This window comes from Falco punctatus (genome assembly GCF_963210335.1).
Source record: "Falco punctatus genome assembly, chromosome: 4".
In the NCBI taxonomy this organism is placed as follows: Eukaryota; Metazoa; Chordata; class Aves; order Falconiformes; family Falconidae; genus Falco; species Falco punctatus.
In genome coordinates this window covers 105,708,095-105,729,859 of record NC_137583.1, presented here as the reverse complement: position 1 = coordinate 105,729,859, position 21,765 = coordinate 105,708,095, and the positions used below count along the sequence as shown (strand labels likewise).

The 21,765-nt window shown below is 38.7% G+C and overlaps 1 protein-coding gene across 5 annotated transcripts in view; it reads right to left on the bottom strand.

The window, feature by feature from the left end:
• The window catches only part of ZNF385D (zinc finger protein 385D), a 472,992-nt gene that overhangs the window by 146,676 nt on the left and 304,551 nt on the right, over positions 1 to 21,765 (bottom strand). Inside the window, exon 1 of one of the 5 annotated variants that reach the window (XM_080385047.1) lies at positions 21,336 to 21,718. The exons of the other annotated variants lie outside the window; for them this stretch is intronic. Coding sequence (XP_080241173.1) covers positions 21,336 to 21,357 — 22 coding nt within the window. The 5' untranslated portion in view covers positions 21,358 to 21,718. Of the gene's footprint in view, positions 1 to 21,335; positions 21,719 to 21,765 lie in introns of those variants that run through there. 5 annotated transcript variants of the gene reach the window in all.

Sequence of the window (21,765 nt, the reverse complement as noted above, 5' to 3'; positions counted from 1 at the left end):
TGGACATTTCTACCCAGCAAGATTATCTCCATTTATCCCCATTTTTCAGCTAGGAACCTAGGACAGACAGCGTAAGTCACCTGCTCACAAGTCACGCGGTAATCTGTGGCAGGGCAAAGCACTGAGCCCTAGGTCCCTAAATTTAGTACTCTGAGCACTGCAATATCCTTCCCTGGTTTTAGTCTAGTACTGACCTGAACGCACTTTCACTCAGACGTCAGTCATCTCACGATAGCGAAGACAATGTCCAAACTTGTTCTTCCCTCCCAGCCACGAATGCCAGAGGGGAGAAGAGTGAACTGGTAAGTCTGCACCAATAACTCTCTACATTTGGCAAACTATGTATTCCCAGCTCTACTCTGCAGCTCCTTCTCCTACTGCTCATGTTTTATAAAACTTAAGAAAGTGAATCCAAGGAAGCAAAAATCCTGCCTTGCCCAAGCGAGCTAGAAATACATATAGACATTCCTACCACCGAGCAGTAATGCCAGCCCAGAAAAGTTTTTCTGGGTATCAAGGGAAAAACAGCTTTCCCCTTTCTTCTCATGACCGTAAAGGTCTTCATCTTGGCTGTAGCTATTCCCACATACAGCAGCTACCCACAGTGTGATCTCCAGCCTGCACTAAAAAGATTTACAGACTCAGACTAAGGTGCATTTGAGGTGAGTGGGAAGCATGGGTATTTTCAGAGGAGCACTACAACCATGAAGTTAGAGGAAGGGCACAGGGTTACAAATGTGTACTTTCCCAAAATGGCATGTACAGTGTTTCTCTACAGCTTTCAGCTCCGTGACAGTGCCAGACAGACTGCACCGTTATTGTCCGGTGCATCATGGATGTCTCCTAACTCATGGGCGAGAGTAGGTGGTTGCTAGCCTCTACTGGAGGGCCACTAGACCTTAAACAGATCTAACCAGCTACAGGCCCAGCAAAAATGTTACAAACTAAATTCATTTAAGCATTGAATATCAGGGAAGAAGCGGCTGAAGGGCATTAGGACTTATCACAAAATGTGCTCCCCTGGGGTCACCGTCTCCCAATAGATTCAAAAAACCACAAAGATTCAACGCCTCCCACCCCCCAATAAATAAATAAAGCAAAAATACAAGCATCAGCTAAGTATTATAAAAATTAATGTAATTTTAAAGCTTTACATTTTTTGACATTTAAAAAGTCTTTGACCTGGCACATTCTACTGTTGGATTTTTCTGATGTTTTTATAAAGGTCATGTTTATGGTATAATGAGCACAGATTTCCAGGGGTTATTAATCAGAACACTGTATTGCAAACAGATTTTCAAAGATTTTTTTCATTTTTATGACAAATATATTAGCAATTTTAAAAGCACCATTTTTCAAAAGCATGCTTGGGAAAGAAATAATGATTAACTTCTGATGTCTTTAAATGAAACGAGCATACAAATATACAACTAATATCATGAAATGGACACACTTTGCTAGTAAACTCTACGATGACAGTGTTATGCAGTCGTGCCTCTTCCGTTTAGCACTGGGAAAGACTAATTTCACCAGGTTTTATTAATAATTCACTGGAAACAGTTTTTACACATTTTTGACTGCATAGAGCAAGAGTAAGTGGAACATCATGCCAACAGTTATTGCATGTTTTCAGAGCATCACTTCACTATCCTGCTAGCTGTCATACCTCTGCTGTTTTAGATGGCAGAATAGGAGCCAAAGGAGTAATATCTGCCCAGACCAAAACCAGCTCCACAGAGAGAGAAGGGAAGAAGGGAGAGAGGTACATAGAGAAAAGTGTGACAGGATGCCTGTGGTTATGTAGATCCACTTGGCTGCTGGTCTTACAGGCAGCACACTGCAATGGACACTGTAATACCTCTGTGAATCTATGCCCGTCTTGCATGGACTGGGCCAAGATTCCCCCCGGATTAACCTCGCAGGTTTTGTGCATGTAGGACTGCCTGTATATACATACATAAAAAAAATTAATAATGCATACTTACTGAAATAAACCCACATTTTTCATTTTCCTTTCCCATGCATAAAGATGGAAATGCTTACATAACCCATCAGAAACTATTACAGTCCCAGAATTTTTGATTCACAAAAAACCACAGATATGTTTAAAACTGTCAGGTTTATAGTCTTTCACAGGTAGGCAAAAGAGCAAGTGGAATCGTTTCTTGTTGAACATTGAAAAAGTAGAGTGCAACCAAAAGCACAGGATTTAAATAAGGATAATGAGCACAGCCACAGCAGACAGAAGTGAGTTTTAAAGAACCAGCTCCTGGACATAAAGCACTATTCAGTTTCTGCTGGCTTGAAAGATACTTGTTAAATTATACACCATGTCATCATTTTTCCTATATGCATTCCTAAATCAAAAATACTTCAAGTTATTTGACTAAGGAACGTTTCCCACCAATGAAATACATTTCATTCAGAGTGGGAAATAAGGTATCTTGACGTTCCTACAGAAAAGTAAACCAAACAAGCAAACATGAATATCTTTCATACTATTCTTTTTCAGGATGTAAAGCCAGAAAAAAACTATTACATCATGTGGCCTGATTGTCTCTAAACCTCAATCCATTACTTGTCATAAAAATTCTACTATACTTTAATGAAACTAAACTAGTTCAGCCCTCAGGAGATGGAGTTGTTTGTGCAAAAAAACCCAAGAGCCTAAGGCTCTATCTGGGACCAAGACTTTCTGGAAAAAGCAGCTGATGAAAAATTGAAGTTATCCTAGCAGGCAACCCATGCTTTGTATTGAAAAGCAAAGAAAAACCAGATGGTTCTTGGCAGTCTGCTGTCCCCACAGACACAGGGGAAGAGAGGGATAATGTTTAGTTAACTGTTAAGTTGGAACCTTACTGGAATAGAATTTTATGCCACCTCAGAGCACACAGGCACTGTGTCCATCAATGACTAATCTCAGGATTTTCATCTGCAGGCAATTAAAAAAGAAAAAACAAACAAACAAAAAAGAGACAAAAAAAGCCAATTGCACTCTGGGGAGAGAAAAATCTTTTATCTCTTTTTAAGTACCACCTGAATACTTGAAGATTAGATTAGAATCATTCCCTACAGTATTAATCAGTTGAGGTCAGCTTACATCACATTGTCTTATGGAAATGTGAAATCAGATGTTGCTTTTTTGCCCCGTTGCCCAAAAGTGAAGGTTAACTGCAGTGACTACAATATAGCACATCGGAACAGAGCATGTACAGTACCAATATAGCGTGAAGAGATGAGTAACTTAATTCAACAGAAATTTGCAGATCATCACCAATTTTCTTACAACCTTTGCTTTGCTGTACCAATCAACACATCAGCCGTTCTTCATTTGTCTGACAAAAACTAGGGATGCAAATGATTAGCAGCTCTGGATTGCAGTATGGAGTTTTGAGTTCAGCAAAGGGTCACCCACGAAAGGAGAGTAGGTGCTGATAAGGCATAAAACCCTCAAGATGATGTTAAAGGCAAGGAGTTTGGGAGGGAGAAAAGTGGAGAGGAAAGAAAGGGAAGCTAAGGGGAAGTAAGATGGCAGCAGGCAGAACAAGAATGGAAATAAAAGAATGGGATGTTGGAAATCAATGGGAGAAATTTGAACCTTGGCCAGAATCAATTAAACAGATGTTTTATGGAAATTCTATATCCAGGCACAGATTTAGTTTTAATAAAGTTTAAATAGGACATGTTATAACATACTTAAAAAGTAATAGCTGTATTGTATCTAAAAAATACTATCATTGCCAAAAACTATTTATTGCACTCACACACTGCTTTTGTACAATTCAAATGTTTTTTCTTTTTTATTTTATTTTTAAACAGAGATAAATATGTGTCATTTGATATGCTGGGAAACAGTTTCTAGGTTATAATTCACATCATATTCTAACGAATAAATGTTTTTATTTCCTTCCAAAAACTGTGGCATTGTGCTTGCATAGACAGAGTTACAGTCAAGAAAATAGATATTCCATAAACTAGTAAGTCTGTATATTCAAACAGTGTAAGCAAAAAAACACACCATGATGCAATGTAACAGATAAAGATATATAAGGAAGTTTTATTAGGACTCGTGAAGAAAATGTTGATTTTCCTATCTATGAAAAACGTCACATGAACATATTTTATATAATGCTCTGCAAGAGTACTGGTCCCTACATACTAATGCTGTGGAGCTAGAGTTGAATCCGAATCCCTACAAATCAGAGCAGGGAAGACTGTCAAAGATGACAACGAAAGGTGATCCTGCAAATGTCTTATGGTATAATGAGCTCCTTCCAGTGTCTTTGGTGGCAGAGACATCAAAATCTGGTCCTGGGTGAGGCTCCATGGAAATTCACATTTGAGTAACACTTTGAGTTGCCAAAAAAAAAAAAAAAAAAAAAGAAAAAGAAAAAAATAAAGAAGCACAAATATCAAAGGCACAAGGGCTTGAAATAACGGTTTGACTAACTCTCGGAACATTTAAATGCTCCACTGCACAAGCAGGCTACCTTCATCCTCACCAAGAGATCCCAGCCATGACCCTTCTGCAGCAGAGAATAACAAGACAAAACAGACTATCTTGGATTCGCTTTTATAAAGCTGCCTCTTTGTTCTCTGTCATAGAGGACCAGTTTGAAACCATGTTTTATGCCAGTAAGAAATAAGAACCCCATCTCCCTTGAATCAGGCTTTGGTGTTGCACATGCCCCTGCAATTACAAAGTCACAGACAACTAATCGTAACTATTCTTCTGTGGCATTTTGGCTTACGCTTTGCTTCAAGCTGCCACTGCTTGTGAATAGCAAAGGGAGAGAAAACACTGTCAAACAGAACTTTATTCTGTGTTGCAAAGTTCCATCAGAATTTGCCTTCTCTGCAGATCTATACGTAAGCTACACTCTCACACCTACTTATTATGGAAGCAAATCCTCATAAATGTTTCAAAAATTGAAAGAAATTAAGCTCTGTATTTTAGTTAAAGGCTCATATTGAAGCCTGCTCTGTAAGCCCCCAACGCCTCAGGGAAATGTCCCAGGAGCTGGGCTGTTGACTAACTGGGGACACTTGCACAATAATGTCTTTTTTGGAGCAGTTTAGATTTGTGTAAATGTTTATTCACTTCATGAAAGAATTTAGCCTGGGTTTCCAGCAGCCCACAAAAATCCCTTGACCACAGGGCTAGTGTCTTTCTGGGAAAGTGAATACATTCCTTTTCAGTGGAGAAGTTCTAACAAAATGGCTATTTATAAAGAAGGGCTATGGAAACTTCAGTTTTGGCAAGCTTACACCTGATGGAGCTGATTTAGGCAAATGCTTTGAGAGCTGGAATATGCAGCAGTTAGTGGGTTGACTGTCCTTCTCTTGATACTTGTGAAAACGCTGGCAGGTCCCTCTTTTGTATCTCTATGCAAAACAGGCCCATAATTTAAAAAAAGGTTTTCAAGTAAGGAAAATTATTTCCTGTCATTTTATATAGGTAGGGGGGAAAGCACCACTACTTTTGCAGACAAGACACAAAGGACAAAAGAAATGTTTGTCCTATTTTCCAGAAACACAGACATGTCAGGCCCAATTTATCTAAATCATGACATGTTGGATGCTCCAGGCTGCATCCACAGAAACAGATAAAGGCTTGTCCTCCACGGATTTAATGAATGGGAATCCCTGCCACTGGCTAATATAAATTGTGCTTGTTGGTGGGTAATTCTATTGATTATAATCCAGTTACATTTACACATGTAGACATGAGAGTTTTCTGTAAGGTAGCATAAACTACTGGCCAAAAAATACAAACCTAACCCAACAATATATTCATATTTCTTTAAGCTATATGAAATCGGTTATGATTTTTTAGCTTTTCTGCATCCTATCTAGATGTTCTTTAAGAGCATTTTACTATCTTGTGACATAAAATTATTCTATGATAAATACACGTTATTGTTCACCCCATTCAGATTTTTTTCGTCACCCGAAAACCCAAATAAAATCTTTATAGGTTTTGACACAGATTTTTGTCATAAAGTTTCCCAAGTTGACCACACAGCTTGTAGCTGTAAAACAGAAGTCTGCAGGACAGTTTCTTGTGTATCTTTGGTTACCATTTTATACAGCAGAATTTCTAGAAGAATAAAAACAAAACAAAAAAAACCAAACCAAAACAAAAAATCCCACCCCTGTAGTGCTATAAAAAGTGGCAAAGAATGGTCTGCATACTGATTTGAAGTTTCCACTGCTGGCTAGCGATGGCAAGACATGGTGGAAAGGACAAATACTATTAATCTGCATTTTGAGATAAGTCAGGAACAGCCTGAAATCCTCTAAAGAGAAAGGAATATGATAAGAGCTGAAGTAATAGCACCTTTCCTGGCCTGCTGCTCGGGCAGCCTGGCTATGTTCTGATCCTCTATCATGGATTCTTAAAATGTTAAGGGTCCCTGCCCCAGGAACAAAACATAGGAGATACAAAACATTTAAATACTGTTTTAGGGAGCTCCCTTCTTGTTCATGCAATCACTGTGCTCAGAATATTTACTTACAGAGTTATTAACATTTCACTTTGGGTGCATCACAAATTCTGGTTAGACATTTACCGGTTTTGACTTCACAGTTATTCATGGTCTAAAATTCAGTATTTCTTGAAATAATTGTAAATATATCTAGAACTAAACACAACCCACCTCAATTACTTGAGTTCATTCCATTCAGAGGATAATCTTTCGCCTAACTCGTTACTAAGGTGCTCGAAAAAATGAAGCCTTGGGCATAGCACACTAAAACTGTCACTCCACCGCAAAAAGTCTCAGTTGACATGTTTTATTTTTAAGCCTCTCTCTGCTAGAAAGACAAAACAAAACACAAGAACTAACTTTTTTCTGCTGTGTGATACAGTTATTTGAGAGATACTAAAGCCAATGTGGTTTTTTTTTTTTTGAAAGGCATTGTTCCCAGGCCTTGTAACCATGACACAATAGAATACAGTACCAAGAGGAGAAAAAATCCTGTGCAGACTTTTCTGGTAATTCATATAGATCAGAAGGATCACAATCATGCAGCTTCATAACATTAAGTCTAGCTATTATAACTCCAGATGTTGTTGAGTATGTTATATAAGGAAGCATTTGCTCTGATCCTTGCAAGTCTTTGCATTGCTTGGCTTTTGAGATGTGAAGTTATAATCACCATATGACTTCTTTGCATCACATTATTTTACGTGTTTCTAATTTTATTACTTTTTCACATTAAAATAGAAAAGTAATCCCCTCAATTTAAGCAACAGACATTTAATTGAATTGTATATCAAATACTTCAAATGATTTCTCAATATGGTTTTATTACATGAGATGAACAACTCACTCCCCTTCAAACCTTACCGCCTTTGATTTTTAATAAATTTGGTATATTAATCTGATCAGAAGAACTTTACAGTATCTGAGAAGCTAAGAGGGCAAAGCAAGTGCAAAGATCCTTCAACGGAACCATGTGTTGACAAGTTGGATCCCTCCCCCCATCCTCCCACTCTACTGCTAAAGAGTAGAGAGAGCCTCACATACTGCAATCATCTTTGCTTTCCATAAGAGGTAATTTTACAATACATTTCCAAGAAAATGAAATTATATTAAACCAGTGAAGTGAGCCAACCAATTGTCAGATTGCTATAGAAATGCAAGGATTTGCTAAGCCACAGACAAACCTCAATCCTGCAAATACTTCTGCATATATTTAACTATTCCAATCCCTCCCATCAGTGGAGTGACATCAGAAAAGTTAATTATTTTTTAATTCATGCATGCAGAAGTAGGGTCTATCTCTTGTTTGCATGACTCCATCTGACTAAACATTCAAAATTTTCCTTAACAATGAGTTTTAAACAGAAAGAACTTCTATTCTACTAAAAAGGAACTGAAATTTTAACAAGGGTGAGCAACTGGAAAGATGAATCGAAACCCCGAATACTTCACCCACATCATATACAGGAGAGAATCTGTTTGCATAATCCAGAATTTAGCACTAACTCCTTTAAAAACAAAACAAACCCACAAAACACCAAAATGCACCACATAGGAGAAACTCATCATGAAACTGCAAACACAAGATGAAAATGAAGGTATTCTAAACATATTACCAAAGAAGCACTAAGACTTCCATCTTTTCTTTCTGATGTCACATCTTTAAAAAAAGAATAGGATTATTCCAGGGGCAAGAACATACTACTCTGATCTAGAAATGCCATTAAAAAAACCCCCACAAACTTACAGGAAAGTTAGTGTGTCGAGAAACAGAGACCTATCTCTTCATAATTCCAGTGAGTTCAGGAGATTTACACTGGGTATTAGCTTGAGCTGTAACACTGAAGGACTGTAACTATTGCAGTGCACTGAGTCTGTTTGATTAGAGGTATCAATTCAAGCAACGAGGCAATTTTGCATACAAACCTCTAAGAAACCTGAAACCAAACACAGCTTGCCTGTATAAGGGTTGCATTCCACAGCCCACAGCTCAAGCCAATTTTACAGATCTGGAGCTGCAACTAAGCATAAATCACCTTATTCACAGCAGAGCGTTTTGGGTGTGTTAACCTGAAACGCTGAGAAAATTTCAGCGGATGCGGGCCAAGCAATGACAAAACTTAAGAATTGCACTCCCTTTTTCAGCCCTAAACTACCAGCGCTGGCACAGCTCTTGCGCCCGAGTATCTGCATTAGGCTGGGAACTTACACTTTCTGGTCTTCTAACTCTGACATGGGTATCTGCAGCTTCACAGATCTGTTGCCTTCATTTAGGCACCGCAGAAAGATTTGACTTAGCATGTGAGAACAGACTGCAAGCCTGTATTTCTGGCTATTCTGCTTCACTTGGACTTGGGGAGAATATGTGGTAATCTTGTCTGGATAAAGAGAGGAGCGTTAGGATGCCTTTATTACACTCTTCAGACAGCTAAATTATACTTCAAATGGGTTAAGACGACCTAGAGCACACACAGCTGTTTGGTGTTGCTATGTAGATTCTGTTGCTACCACATGTGGAAAAAAAAAAAATCCACATTTTATTTCTCACTTATCCGACTATTTAAGTTCACAGAAAGCATCAAATGACTCAGGTGTTCAGCTAAATGAGTATCTGCAGTTCCAAAAGTGGTAAAATGGATCTCTGTGTCCAAGGTCAAGCATCAACTGTATTAACAGAACTGTTATGAAGTGCTTAAAGTTGCATGTAGAATAACATTGCAACAGGGAAACAAAAGAAAGCAAAACTGAGTTCACGTTTAGGTTGCCTCGCTGTGCACTGTTTGACACGTTTTTGTGGAATATTACTAAGGCCAAGCCTAGTCATGCTACTAAATTGGTAGACTCAGACTACCAAGAGTGGTGGGGACCCAAGAACAACAAAAAAGTGACAGAGAAAGTCAGTATAATTCAGTGTCCGATCGCTCAAAGTGAGGGGGGCACTTGCTCTTGCAAGCATAAGCTGAGAACTTGGTCCCCACCTTTCTTGCATCAGTAAGACTCTTTACTGTTTCCCTACAACCTCCACTGCAGATGTAAACAAGTTGGTTTTAGTCTAATTGGTTGGGTTTTGGGTTTTTTTTTCTGTTTTTTTCTGGTGGGTTTTTTTTTTTTGTTTGTTTTTAAAAAAAAAATTCAAAAGATTACTACTCGAAAGCCTCTTGGTGTTGTTTGCCACCTCTCATGATTTCAGGATTCTTTCTCCTCATTGAAAGCCAGGAAAAGGTGGCATGAGCGACTTCTTAGAGGGCTACTGCACACTGAGAAAAATACGCAAGGTAGCGGATGCACATACACACCTCAGGGGTCTGGAAACCTTTTAAAATTTTTCCCATGGAAATCTATTCTTGAGAATATTTGCTTGAGTTACTGCTCTTACTTTAACTGCATGGGCAACAACCTCTTACTAGACATGATTTAGTACAAGATTTTATCTCTTTCCTCCTAAAATTCACTATAAATTTCAAATTTGCTATTTATTAGAACAGTATAATGTTATTCGGCCTTTCCAAAATGACAAATTCAAAAGTCAAACTGACATTCTAATTACAAATTAAAGTTTCCCTGTCACTAGAAATTCTCACCCATATACCATTTTAATACATGTCCGTTCAGCAGCTCCAGGCACACAACTGGAAACGTTAAAATCCTGCAGACTAGAAATGAGCTTCTCCCACATGCAGCTTTTTCTGGCTGAGCTACAAACCCACAGAAATGATAGCTTGGTATGATTTGCGGTCATAAACTTCAACAGAGCTGTATGAGATGATGCTCTAAGAAAAATGTTAAGCCTCCTCTGCTTGGGGTGAGGAAAGAACAAACTTTAGCTTTTCCTTACCACTGCTGTTCTGCTTAACTAGTGTAGAGTCTGTTACTGGAGAATAATCACCATAAACTACTAAACTATTCATTGAACTGTCCTGATCTCTTTAACGATATTGCCAATAACTTGCCTCAACGAGACAAAAAAGGCATCCCAGTTCAACAAATCACTTGAGAGGCTGCCCCCTTGAAACTGCACAGAATTTAAATAGGGCTACTGTGAATTGATAGTCTACACAATTTTTACATAATCAGGAAAGCTTGCAAGCCTCCATCCTATCCACACAGATTAACTCCTTGCAAATATAAACCTAAAAAGGACAGTCATGGTAGCTTTAAAGGGGTTTTGGTGGTTTTTTTTTTTGTTTTGTTTTGGGTTTGGTTTTTTGGGGGTTTGGTTTTGGGGTTTTTTTTTGAGGGTTGGTTTTGGTTTTTTAAAAATAAGAATAGGAATTGATACGGACTTAGGGATGTACAGAACTAAATAGCTCAGCTGACGGAAGAATTTCATATTTTCATTATCAGCATTGATGACTTGGTAACGGAAAGTAAGAAGAGCAGTAATGACTGTATTTTGGTTGCAGCTGAGAGCTGCTTTCTAGCCTTCCGGAAAAATGGTTGGTAGTTTTAAACCATTCCTGAAAAACAAAAAATCAGCAGAGCTTTCATTGTCTGTTAATTCCAGAGCCTTTCTATGGAAACCATCAAAGCTGAGGTGGACAAGGGAACCGATGAAGTCTTCCCCCGCAGATGTGCGGAGCTCCTCTAGCATGGGGAGACTGCAGCCATGTGTTCACCCTTGGAGATGCATCTTTCCATAAGCGGGCATCCCCATGCAAGGCAAATGCAATTCAAGTTACCCAGCTGCCCAAAGTTCACGTATCCATCACATTCGGTGCCTCTTTGGCCAAAGAGACAGGGAACAACTGTCTGAACAGGAACTGCAACCCCAATGAATAAATTCTTTTTCCTGTACTTCCAGGCTGGTGGCAGGTGAGGACGAAACACTTGATGGCTGTGCTGCTGGGCACACCAGCGTCCTCCATCCCCAGACCTGCTGCTCAAGCGGCTGCCAGAGTTTGACTACACTGCTGATGACCAATTTAAGATTTTAAAGAGCGTTTAATTAATATTTGAAATTACTGGAAATATTAAACACAATTGTTACAAATTATTTGGCAGTTACCCTAATTAGGCTAGGTCTGATTTAGTATTTCCAGCACAGCTGAAGTTCTTACTTTTACTGGTGGTCATGGAAGTTTCTCACTATATTAGGTCCAGTACATGAAATTGAGTTCAAGCAAATCTATTAATACAGTCCAACACTTTCCACAGTTCATTACAAATAATAATTACTTTCTGAAAACTTCCTCCTTCACTATGAAGAACAGATCTGACTCAGTAAAAACAGTATCAGTAAGGAAAGCTCAACTTTTGCTGATTCTTGAACTTGCAATAGCTTTTTTTTTGTACCTGCCAGCAATTGCCATACATACACGTTACATAAAGACTTCAAAACCTGCCCAACTTCTTTCAGACAAGCCGTCAATATCACCTCGACCAATATACTATCAAAATTGGCTCCCTACATTATTTACTAGAAAAGTTGGGTACATAGATAGAAAAGCCTGCAGAACTGGAGATCTGCCCATCACAGGCACCTCAGAAAGATTTCTTAAAAGATTAATTTATCTATTATTTTAAACATTCTCTTACAACATCAGCCATCTAGTACTGTGAGCTTCCTAGAAAGGGCTAATAAGAAGAAATAATGTTAATTCTAAGTTATCTTTGTGATTTGGAAGATATTAGCTCAGCTGGCATCTCTCAAACAGATATTTGATATAAAATATTCATAATTCATTTGACTATACGCTGAGGTCATATGGCAGCATTTCTGTCTCTAGATGAATCTAAAGTGAGCTTTGTATTGCTGAAAAAGTGCTGGCATAGCTTTTAACATAAAAACTCCTTTAATAAATTACAATAAAGTGTTGTACAATTATCTTTGTGAATATTCCCATGAACAAATCTTCCTACTAGAAATGCACAAAAAGCTTATAGAAATCACATGAACATTGTTAGAATAAATGGAGGGATATTTTAGGAGTATTAATTGTTTATGTTCTTTCAATGCTAAGTATCATCAAGGACTGCCTACCTGAGAGAGTTCTGTGCTGGTTTTCCTCACTACACTGATTCTTTTGGAAATATTCAACTTAGGAAAAAAACTAGGGCACAGAAGAATAAGCAATAAAAATAAATTAACACTTTACACATCTGTATTATCTTTCTAAACCCTGTAGAGTTGCCTGGGTGTCCACAGTGATGTGTGGCATCATCGTTCATTGCCTTCACAAGGTTAATTTCAGGCTCTTTAAATACATTTTCTTCCCTGTGTCCTGATGATAGCGCGTGATGACAATTTTTCAAGTTAGTCACTATGGGCAAAACAGAAGAATTTTGTTCAGTCATCTTGGGGTGCTTGTGCAGGGTGGTGCTGCCAGTACCATTTTGCTGCAGCACCAGCACAGCACAGCACTTCACCTGCTGCCTGCCTGCCTTTCTCTGCCAGCAGAGTTTACACACATTTCATACACTCTAAGGCTTTCCACAATCACATTTTGATTGTATCTGCATTGTTAAAAAGACTTCAGATGTTGCTTTGATTTTTTTTTTAATGTGTTTTCAGCCTTTCTGTGTTTATTACATTCAGTAAGTTCACCCACACGAAGGAGCATATCTGTGTGGGCTGCTTGTGTAGTGATGTCCCTCTTTAAGGCCACTGACTCCTTTTACCTTCAAAACCTGCATGTATTGGGGAGGTGATCTATTGCATGCACTGTTAAGAGTGTGTAGAGCTAAATCTAATATGAAGGTTACTCTCCTCGTCTACATGGATCTGACCATAGATAGATATAGGTATTTCTGCAAGGCACTGTACTTCCTATACGGCATATCCAAAGAGATGTCAGATGTCCAGCTGCTACTGAACTCAGAGGAATCCAAACTAATTAGCATTAAGTAGGTTTGTCAGCTATACCTATGTAAGAAGATATTTTTTATGTTGTATAAAAATACTGGAAAGGATTTAAAAAAAAACACAAACAACCAAACAACAACAACAACAGGGATCTAGAAATGTATTGAAAATTTTTACCCAAAGGAGAAGAAAAAGAGTTAATTCAGAACCTTTCTTAGTAAAGAAAGAAAAGGGACAGAAAAATCACACCATGTGGACCAATGCAATTTCTGAGTATTCAGTGCTACTAAGATTTAAGCCAACAGAAACTAAATGTGTTATTTGGAGGTTAGTGCAACTGCCCTAGGACTGCATGTGGAGAGGAGGACTAAATAACCAGTTTTACAAGGTAGACAGACTGTGGTCAGGACTGGCAAGACAAATGTTTGTAAATGATTACATCATGTCTTGAGCACTAAAAGCATGTAAGGGTACTAGAAATGATGCACTACGATGGCTTCACAGCACCCATATTCCTGTGGCTGCCATGCCCTCTGCCTGAGAGGGAGACAAAAAGGGGAAGGATTTAAATATACCTTTACATATGCATACACAACATTTTACAGCCTGTTTGACTTGTTAGGATTTATCCTTTACACAGGAATTACAAAGTTAAATAGGAGATTAGGTGAAGTTTTATGTATGCCTGTTTGGTTTTCCTTCTTAAAGAAATAAAAAGAGCTACCGTAAATAACAGATGCTGCGTGAAGGGCTGAAGCAAAGATATTACTTTTTTCTGTGCTACCTAAAAGCAGACAAGCTCATGCAACTTCCACTGTTGAAAAATTTGCTGCTCAAAGCAGCACAATTTACCCATAATAATAAAGAAACAAAGGAGCTGCATGTTTGCTATATAATCGTCACATATCTGGCAAACTACATGCTCCTGATACGTGGCTGGTTTTGACACAAGGTGAGTGGATTTGCAATCACAGGTAAATACCAGAAACAAAACCTGATTTGCTAAACATTGCACTATAGGGACAGTAGACCCTCAGGTCACTACTGAAAAATGACTTGGCTTAGCAAGACAAGCACTGATATTGCTTGCAGTGCCAAGACTGGCTTCACCCCCACCTCCCGATTCCTTGTGCATTCACAATTGCAGATCTTGCCAAGGTTCTGTGTTTTCTGACCTTTTTTTTTTTTTTTGGCATTCAATATTGATCCCTAGCACAATGATGGGTAACAGTATTGGAAAACACAGCCATTATCTCCCTCCGTCTTCATAACTTACTACACTCCATAGTAAACAGAGTAAACAAGGTCATCGAGAACAAAAGAAGCTGAGAAAATTTTCATAGCTTTCATTTGAATGAATATACTGTCCATCTGCTTTTTCAATTACAGCATAAAAGTAAACAAATATGAGAACCACTGTAAAGTAGCAATCAAAGAGTAAATTAAGCCTAGCTTTCTTCCTTTGTTCTTAAGAAAGCAGTTTTAATATTCAGAGACTGTTAACATAAACCCACTTTTTAGGCTCTATCTTGTTTTCAGAAGAAGAGAACTGGGGAAGAAGCTGCCAGTTTGGATTGTAATAAATAAAATGCATAAACAACAAACAGTATAAAAATTACCACAGCCCTTTGAGATCCTAGGTATATGCTAAAATTTCCACCCCCCATACCCAGAGTTAGAAGACAGCCAGTCCCGGTCAATCTCATTTTTGTATCTCCTGTAACTGCTTCAGAGATGAAGATACTATACATTACCAAACCCCAGGAGCTTTCCAAGCTTTACTTGAAAAGCAAGTGGTACATTATGGTTTTAAATTCTGAAATCTGCAGGGACTATAAACCAGAGTAAATTAGTTGGCTGGGTAATAGACCCAGGACCTGATCCCATAGTGATGAAAGAATTTCACATGATTTCCAAAGAACCGGTTCAGCCAGCTAGCTGAGGTATTAAAAAAAGAAATAGATTGACCTAACCCCAACTTTTAAAAATAGTTGTGACCTTTGCCAAAGCAGAAATAGGAAGGGGGTGGTGGTGGTGGTGGTGGTGGTGAGGGGAGAAAAAGAAAATAAATAGAGAGAACAAGTGTTTTTGTTTAAATACTCTAGATAAGGACTCAAGATGTCTTACCTTTTTTTCATACATAAAGAAGTTTGAAATGGATATAATTTTAAGCATGAAGACAGAACCATATTATCATAGACATTAACAAGAGGCAAGGGTGTATATTAATGGAACTTTCATAAAAGCTTCCTTTACAATTCCAATTTCAAATTACAGCTGCATTTTCTTATTTCACATTTGATCTAGTCCCTTGCCAACTTCTTTAAGCCATCATACCATGCCTATGATTGCAGTAACTCTTGAAGTACCAAAAAAAAAAAAGTAAATGAAAAAATTGTTTGAGTGGAACGTGTTCATGAGAATCAGACTGATGAACTGGAAGAAAGGGTCCATGAAATGGACAAGTAGGTCTAAATATATGAGCATACCAATAACCCAGCTTCATATATTCGATTTTTCACCCCTGGGTAGACTTTGCAGAAATGTGTTGCTAAAAATCACTGAGAATAGAGGCTGACCTACAGAAGGTGGCTTTGCCGTACAATGCCTTAGCCTTACAACAAAGCAAGGCTTCTTCCCACTTTAAACCTCACCAATTTGATTCAAGTAAAAATCTCAAACACTTCAGGCTTTGGTATTTCTAGCCAATGTCTTTTACTGCATTTTCTGTGAATGTTACCAATCATCTATGCAACTTCAGCTGCAAAACTAATCTTTGCAGTATACTTCATGTAATAATCCCTTTTTAAAACTGAAGCCCTTGTGACCTCTGTTATATTTCAAGAACTTTTCATGATCTAATACCAAATTGAAATAGTTCCTTTATGAGGTCCAAATATATTTCTTGCTTTTCAAGGACCACCATCTTCTCTGGTGCTATGACAGGAAAAGCTTTGAAAGGATTCCTGTTACCGGATTAACATTTTTGTAATTGTGAGAATTTCTAGAACTGCCACAAGGTTATAAAACAACATCTAAATTGCATAGAATGATGTTTGCACACAGGTACAGACAGAAGACACATGACTCAGTTCTGCACTCAAAGGCTCTCATTATTTTAAAATGTTTCATAAAAAATATATAAATTGACTTTTAGAAGAAAAAGATGAAAAAGGACAGAGGCATGACATCATAATGAAAATTTTAAAAATCTGGTACCTACTTAACATCCCATTTCCTAACAGAAGTAAGAAATTTGTTAAGAAGGGATGCAGGATTAGATTCTACAGTCATTCCTGTTAAAATATGTACAGACACACATTCATGTGTACGCGCGCACGTGCACACATACATACTTTCTGTTAAAGGACCTTCAGCTTAAGCAACAGTGATCTAATCTCTAATGAGGCAAGAAACCATTAATTCTGGTTTTGATTTTGGAGTAATTCTGCCAACCACAAGAAGGGTAACGCTGTGAATGAATTTTTGGGGTTTTGTGTGTGAAAGGGTGATTTCACCCTTTATTTACAACAACGTACTGCGTACATTTAGAAGTATTTTAAACAAGCAGTTTCTGTAAAAGATTATAAAAGGGTACAGTCTAGCACAGAGCATTTTCTCTAAGTTCAAACAGGATTTTTTTCTTACTATCTATACATGCATTAATGATTATTCAGTGCTTCAAGATACGAACTTCACTGCCCAGGAGGCTGCAATGTTTCAAGTATAAACATCAGGCTCCCACAGATTTCAAGATCCTATACGTTGGCTTCCTCAGCTGAATTCTTCTGTCACATACAGCATCCATTATATATTAACTATACGTTCTTATTGCAGATGGCTGGTGATAAAACACAGTTAATAATCCAGTATTTGTGTTTCTCAAAACATTTTAAAAGCACAGCCTTATCATCACCGATTCATCCTACCTTAAATTAAGGCAAACAGAAATGCTACGAGAGGCCTCCGCAGTACCTAACCTAAAAGGAAATACAACCTCCTAAATACAAATGGGTGACAATGAAATATTTTCATTGGAACTGCTGAAACGGTTTGGTTTTTTTTTTTTGGTTGGTTGGTGGGTTTGTACAATGTGTGTTTTCTTTAAAGAGGTGGTGAGATTTGGGAGGTGTGTGGGGGTATTTTTTCTTCCATGACTCATCCAGTATGAATCTCTTCTACAAGAAAGTGTTCCAGAAGTAAAAAGTGATACTCAGAATAGTAGTATGTATGCAGATGAATTACTACACTCTACAATGCTGACTGAAAAAAAACCCCACCAAAAACTGAAACAGCCAACATGCAAGTAGAAACGTGATGGCATTGGCAGGCAAAAATTGTTTGTTTTTTCCCCTTTACAGTTCTATTATTTTATCCCATAGGATATACATTTCCACTCCAATATATTAGATGTCCTGTATAATGTGAAGGGAAACATTGAGAAGAGAAGTTACTTAAAACAGTTATAGGTTCACAGTGGTCAGGGGGGTGTGTGGGAAGAGGAGGAGGGAAGGAAAAAAAAAAAAAAAAAGGAAGGTACAAGGTTCCATGGTGTGTTTCATCCCGCCTCCCCTTTATCTTTGTAGATTTTAATTTCAGTTCTTTTTTTTGGGTGTGCTTCTTCAGTAAGGGGAAGATACGGGTGCATGCAGGGGAGTGATTTTTGGCAGTGGGGGCAGAGGATCTGTTTCCCCATCAGTTCCACTCGAGATACATGAGCCCTCGGGACCAGCGCTCGCTGTCCCATAACCGCAGTATCACGGTGGCGTTTCCTCCCCTTGGATGGCCATTGCCCATGGGGCCGGTGCACAGCACACAGCCAGAGCTCTCCCCCTTCCCCTCCCGAGGAGAGCTCTCCAGATGACCCAGGCAGGCTGGCCGCCCAGCCCAGGGGTGCCCGTGGTGCGTGCAGGACAAGCCGGCCCCCGAGAGCTGCCCGGGCTGCCCAGCCCAGGCAGGCGCGGTGCTGGCGAGGTGGACCAGCCCAGGCAGCAGGGGCAGCGGGACCTTTTAAAATAAAGGTGGCAGCACCCAGCTATGACCATCAGCCACAGCAGAGCTTTTGCCTTGAGCAGGACTAGAGGAGGTCTCCTGCTATCAGCGTGCCACATCAGCGCACGGAGCTGCCACATCCTCTCGGAGCTGCTTAGAGTGGTCACAACATACTTTTGTCTTACACTAAATTATTAACTCCATGATAAACGCAAGCAAAAGCTGCTCTGGGTTAGGTATGTATGGTTCTAAGTGCAAAACATCTACCTATTAAACCACTTAGACACATATTCTTTTCATTGGCTTTCAGCTTCCTCGATAAACACACTACATCATTTTGCAGGATTTTTATTATTACTACAACTCTGTATTTCTCTCAAGTCAAAGTGATGAATGCAAAATGAATACAATAAGTAACAAAAGTATCCACGGTGACCAAACAACAATCTCTAAAGCACAGCACGGTGAGTGAAAATTAGCAGTTATTGAAACCACCATCAAAATTCTTGTGCAAAGTAAAAAGGCTCATGCAATTATAACGGTCACAGTAAGTTTAATTGTTTGAAGGCTTAGCTCAAATAGTAGACTATGCATAGTAGAATGTAGTAGACTAGTAGAATATCTCAGCCCAAAATCTTCTTGGAGGCTACAGCTTTAAAGACAGCAAGAAACACCACAATTCCTGAATTTAGCAACTTTTCTCTCCGATCATTAAGAAACTCACTTAATCCATTAATACTTGCTCTATAAGAATAATACTTTCAGAGGGTTAGGTCTTACTTTCTATACTAATTATTTAGGTATTTTTTTCAGCCTTAATGCTGTACACGCGTGTTTCCATTATGCCACCTTGCATCAGCTGCAATTAGACAAGGCGGCCCAGAAAAACAAGCACGATGCATACAAACATACAGAAATGATTTCTTGTTCTTCCCTTCCTATACTTTAGGTGGCCCAATAGTGGCATGCACAGAGAAAAAAAAAAACAAACCAAACAACTCAGAATTCTTTACTAATATTAAAAGGAAATTTCTTTTTTTCCTCAGAAAATGTAAAATTTTGATATTGCCTATGTGATAGCTATAGCAATTTTAAGTCGAAGTCGGTGCGGGATGTACGCAGTCATGCCTTCGCCCCGTTCCGTGCAATACTGCTTTGTGCAGTAAGTGTTACAACAGGGACAGGTGAGATTACAGACCTTCTGGCTTCTCATAGACAGAGAAGGAAAACACTGAAGAACCACCACAGGTAAACATTAGCCCCATTAGCTCATGCTTTGTTATACAAAAGACAGAAACAAGAACATCCATTTAAAACTTAATATTAAAGGAAGTTTCAGACTGAGAACCTGCTTAACAGAAACTTTTAGCTCTGCTCTCAGAAGTGACATTTCCTGCAGAGAAAGCACAATCCAGTTTGTTCCAAGTAAAAACTTGCGTTGCACCAGAAAACAAATCAGCGTATGAAACAGCAGCTTGTATTTTTTAAACACGTTAACACCAAAATAAGTTTGACCACCATTACACGTTTCTGAAAATTATAGACAGAAAAAATAACATAAAATTAGGTACCACACAGCTAACATATACCTAATATAATACCCTAACCCATATAACTTCAGGAAACCATAACTTCTAATCCTAGTCACACAGGCAATTGTTACAAAACTGACCGAAAAAACAGAAAACTTTTCTCGTGCTTGCGATGATATTAAAGGCAGGAAAACATCCCAAAAGAAATGAGCAAAAAATTAACCTAACACCACATTTTTAATGGTGAGGAGACTTAATCCAAATTACTCAAACCTAAAAGCATAATGCTTGTCTGTTCTTCCTCAGTCTCTGGAAAATGTAGCAAAGCTAAAACACTGCAAATTTATCTTTGAAAGGGACTCTGAACAGTTGTGACGACTCAGCCAATTTATATTTTTTCTGTTACGACAGCTTACATCAAAATCAATCTGCTTTCATAATTGATGGGTTTCACTGTTAAAAGACAACCCTCTCCACGCAAATATTTTTAGTTTTATGGAAATAAGAAAATGCTTACTGTGTCATAAAGCATAGTGCTTTTGTGAGAGGACTCAGAATATTACAAAAGTTCTTCTCTTAATGCTTGGAGTGAACTCCTGATTCAATATTTAATGAAACTGAGAAAGCTGCTGAATGTCCCAGAAATCCTCCAACTCTCGGCTCTGTGTTCATTCTAAGTATTATGCAGCTATAAATTAACACTGAGGCTAGATGAGATTTCAGGTAGTCAAGAATAGTATTTTTCCATCATATCACCAAATTTTCCATTTTATTTTTTCCCTATTTAGCAGCACTAACTTGCAGCATTATATTGCATCTGTACATCCCAGCCAGTACTGCAGCACTACATTGCTTAGACATGGCTCTACGCTCCAGCATGTTTTGAGGGTATGCAGCCAGCTCAGCTGTAAACCTAAGGAAGATTTCCATCAAGCAACAAAACTAAACTCTGCACAAATATTTAACAGCTCTGAGACCTCTAAAGGCTTAAAATAATATGCATTTTGTGGTGTGCTAGAAGCCAGCCCCACACTGGCAATCCGCATAATGCAGAGTACTCGGCAAACACACACACTGCAAATAAAGCATTGTTTCGCCTTTGTATCTTTGAATTCTTCAAACGAAAAGCTGAATGAAATACTAAGGCTTGCTGTGCCTCCCCACCACAGACAGTGCAGTAGCAGGTCGTCCATTACATTAAGTTCGGCTAAAACTTCCCATGCCTCCCAACCATTTCTCGTCCCCTCTCAGCAGATGGAACACAAGTTCATTTAAAACAAACCTAGGATGAGTTCATCACGTCTAGCTTATTTTTCAAGCTGCTAAAACTACGTGGTAGCCCACTCAAACAGAAAATTTCCCAGACAATGGAATCCCTTCAAACTGCACAGCCGACAGGATTCCCCAGTTGTCAGTTTTAGGTGCATGCCAGCACGAAACGTTCTTGAATCCGAAATTTATAATAATTGCTCCTATTGATAATGTGAGCAGAAGCAGAATTACATCACAGTTAACACTTACCAAAATACATTATGTTTCTCATTAATCATGCAGTCAGGATCCCACCGCTGTGTATTCAGCATTAGCTCCCGCACAGGGCTGACATGTAAAGCAGAGCTTTTTCATTCTACATTATGTGGAAATTTCCCAGCACAAGAAGCGTGAGCGAGCAGTGTGCCTCCTCAGGATGAGCGCTTTGCAGGCAGTCTTATCCCTGATACAATCCCTGTCTGATTTAGCATTTACTCCGGCTGCATGCTGCACTGCCCATTCTTACTGTAATCTGACTCCTCCTTCTGATGTCCTTGCTGTGCCTGTGACATCAGGACTAAGAGTACTACAAACAGCTTTTCTTTAACAGGCTCACAACAGCATGCTCTGATCGCCTGGTTAACCTAACTCTGGGTTGGGGGGGGGGTGGGGGGGAAGTCCTTCTGAAATTGTATGCATT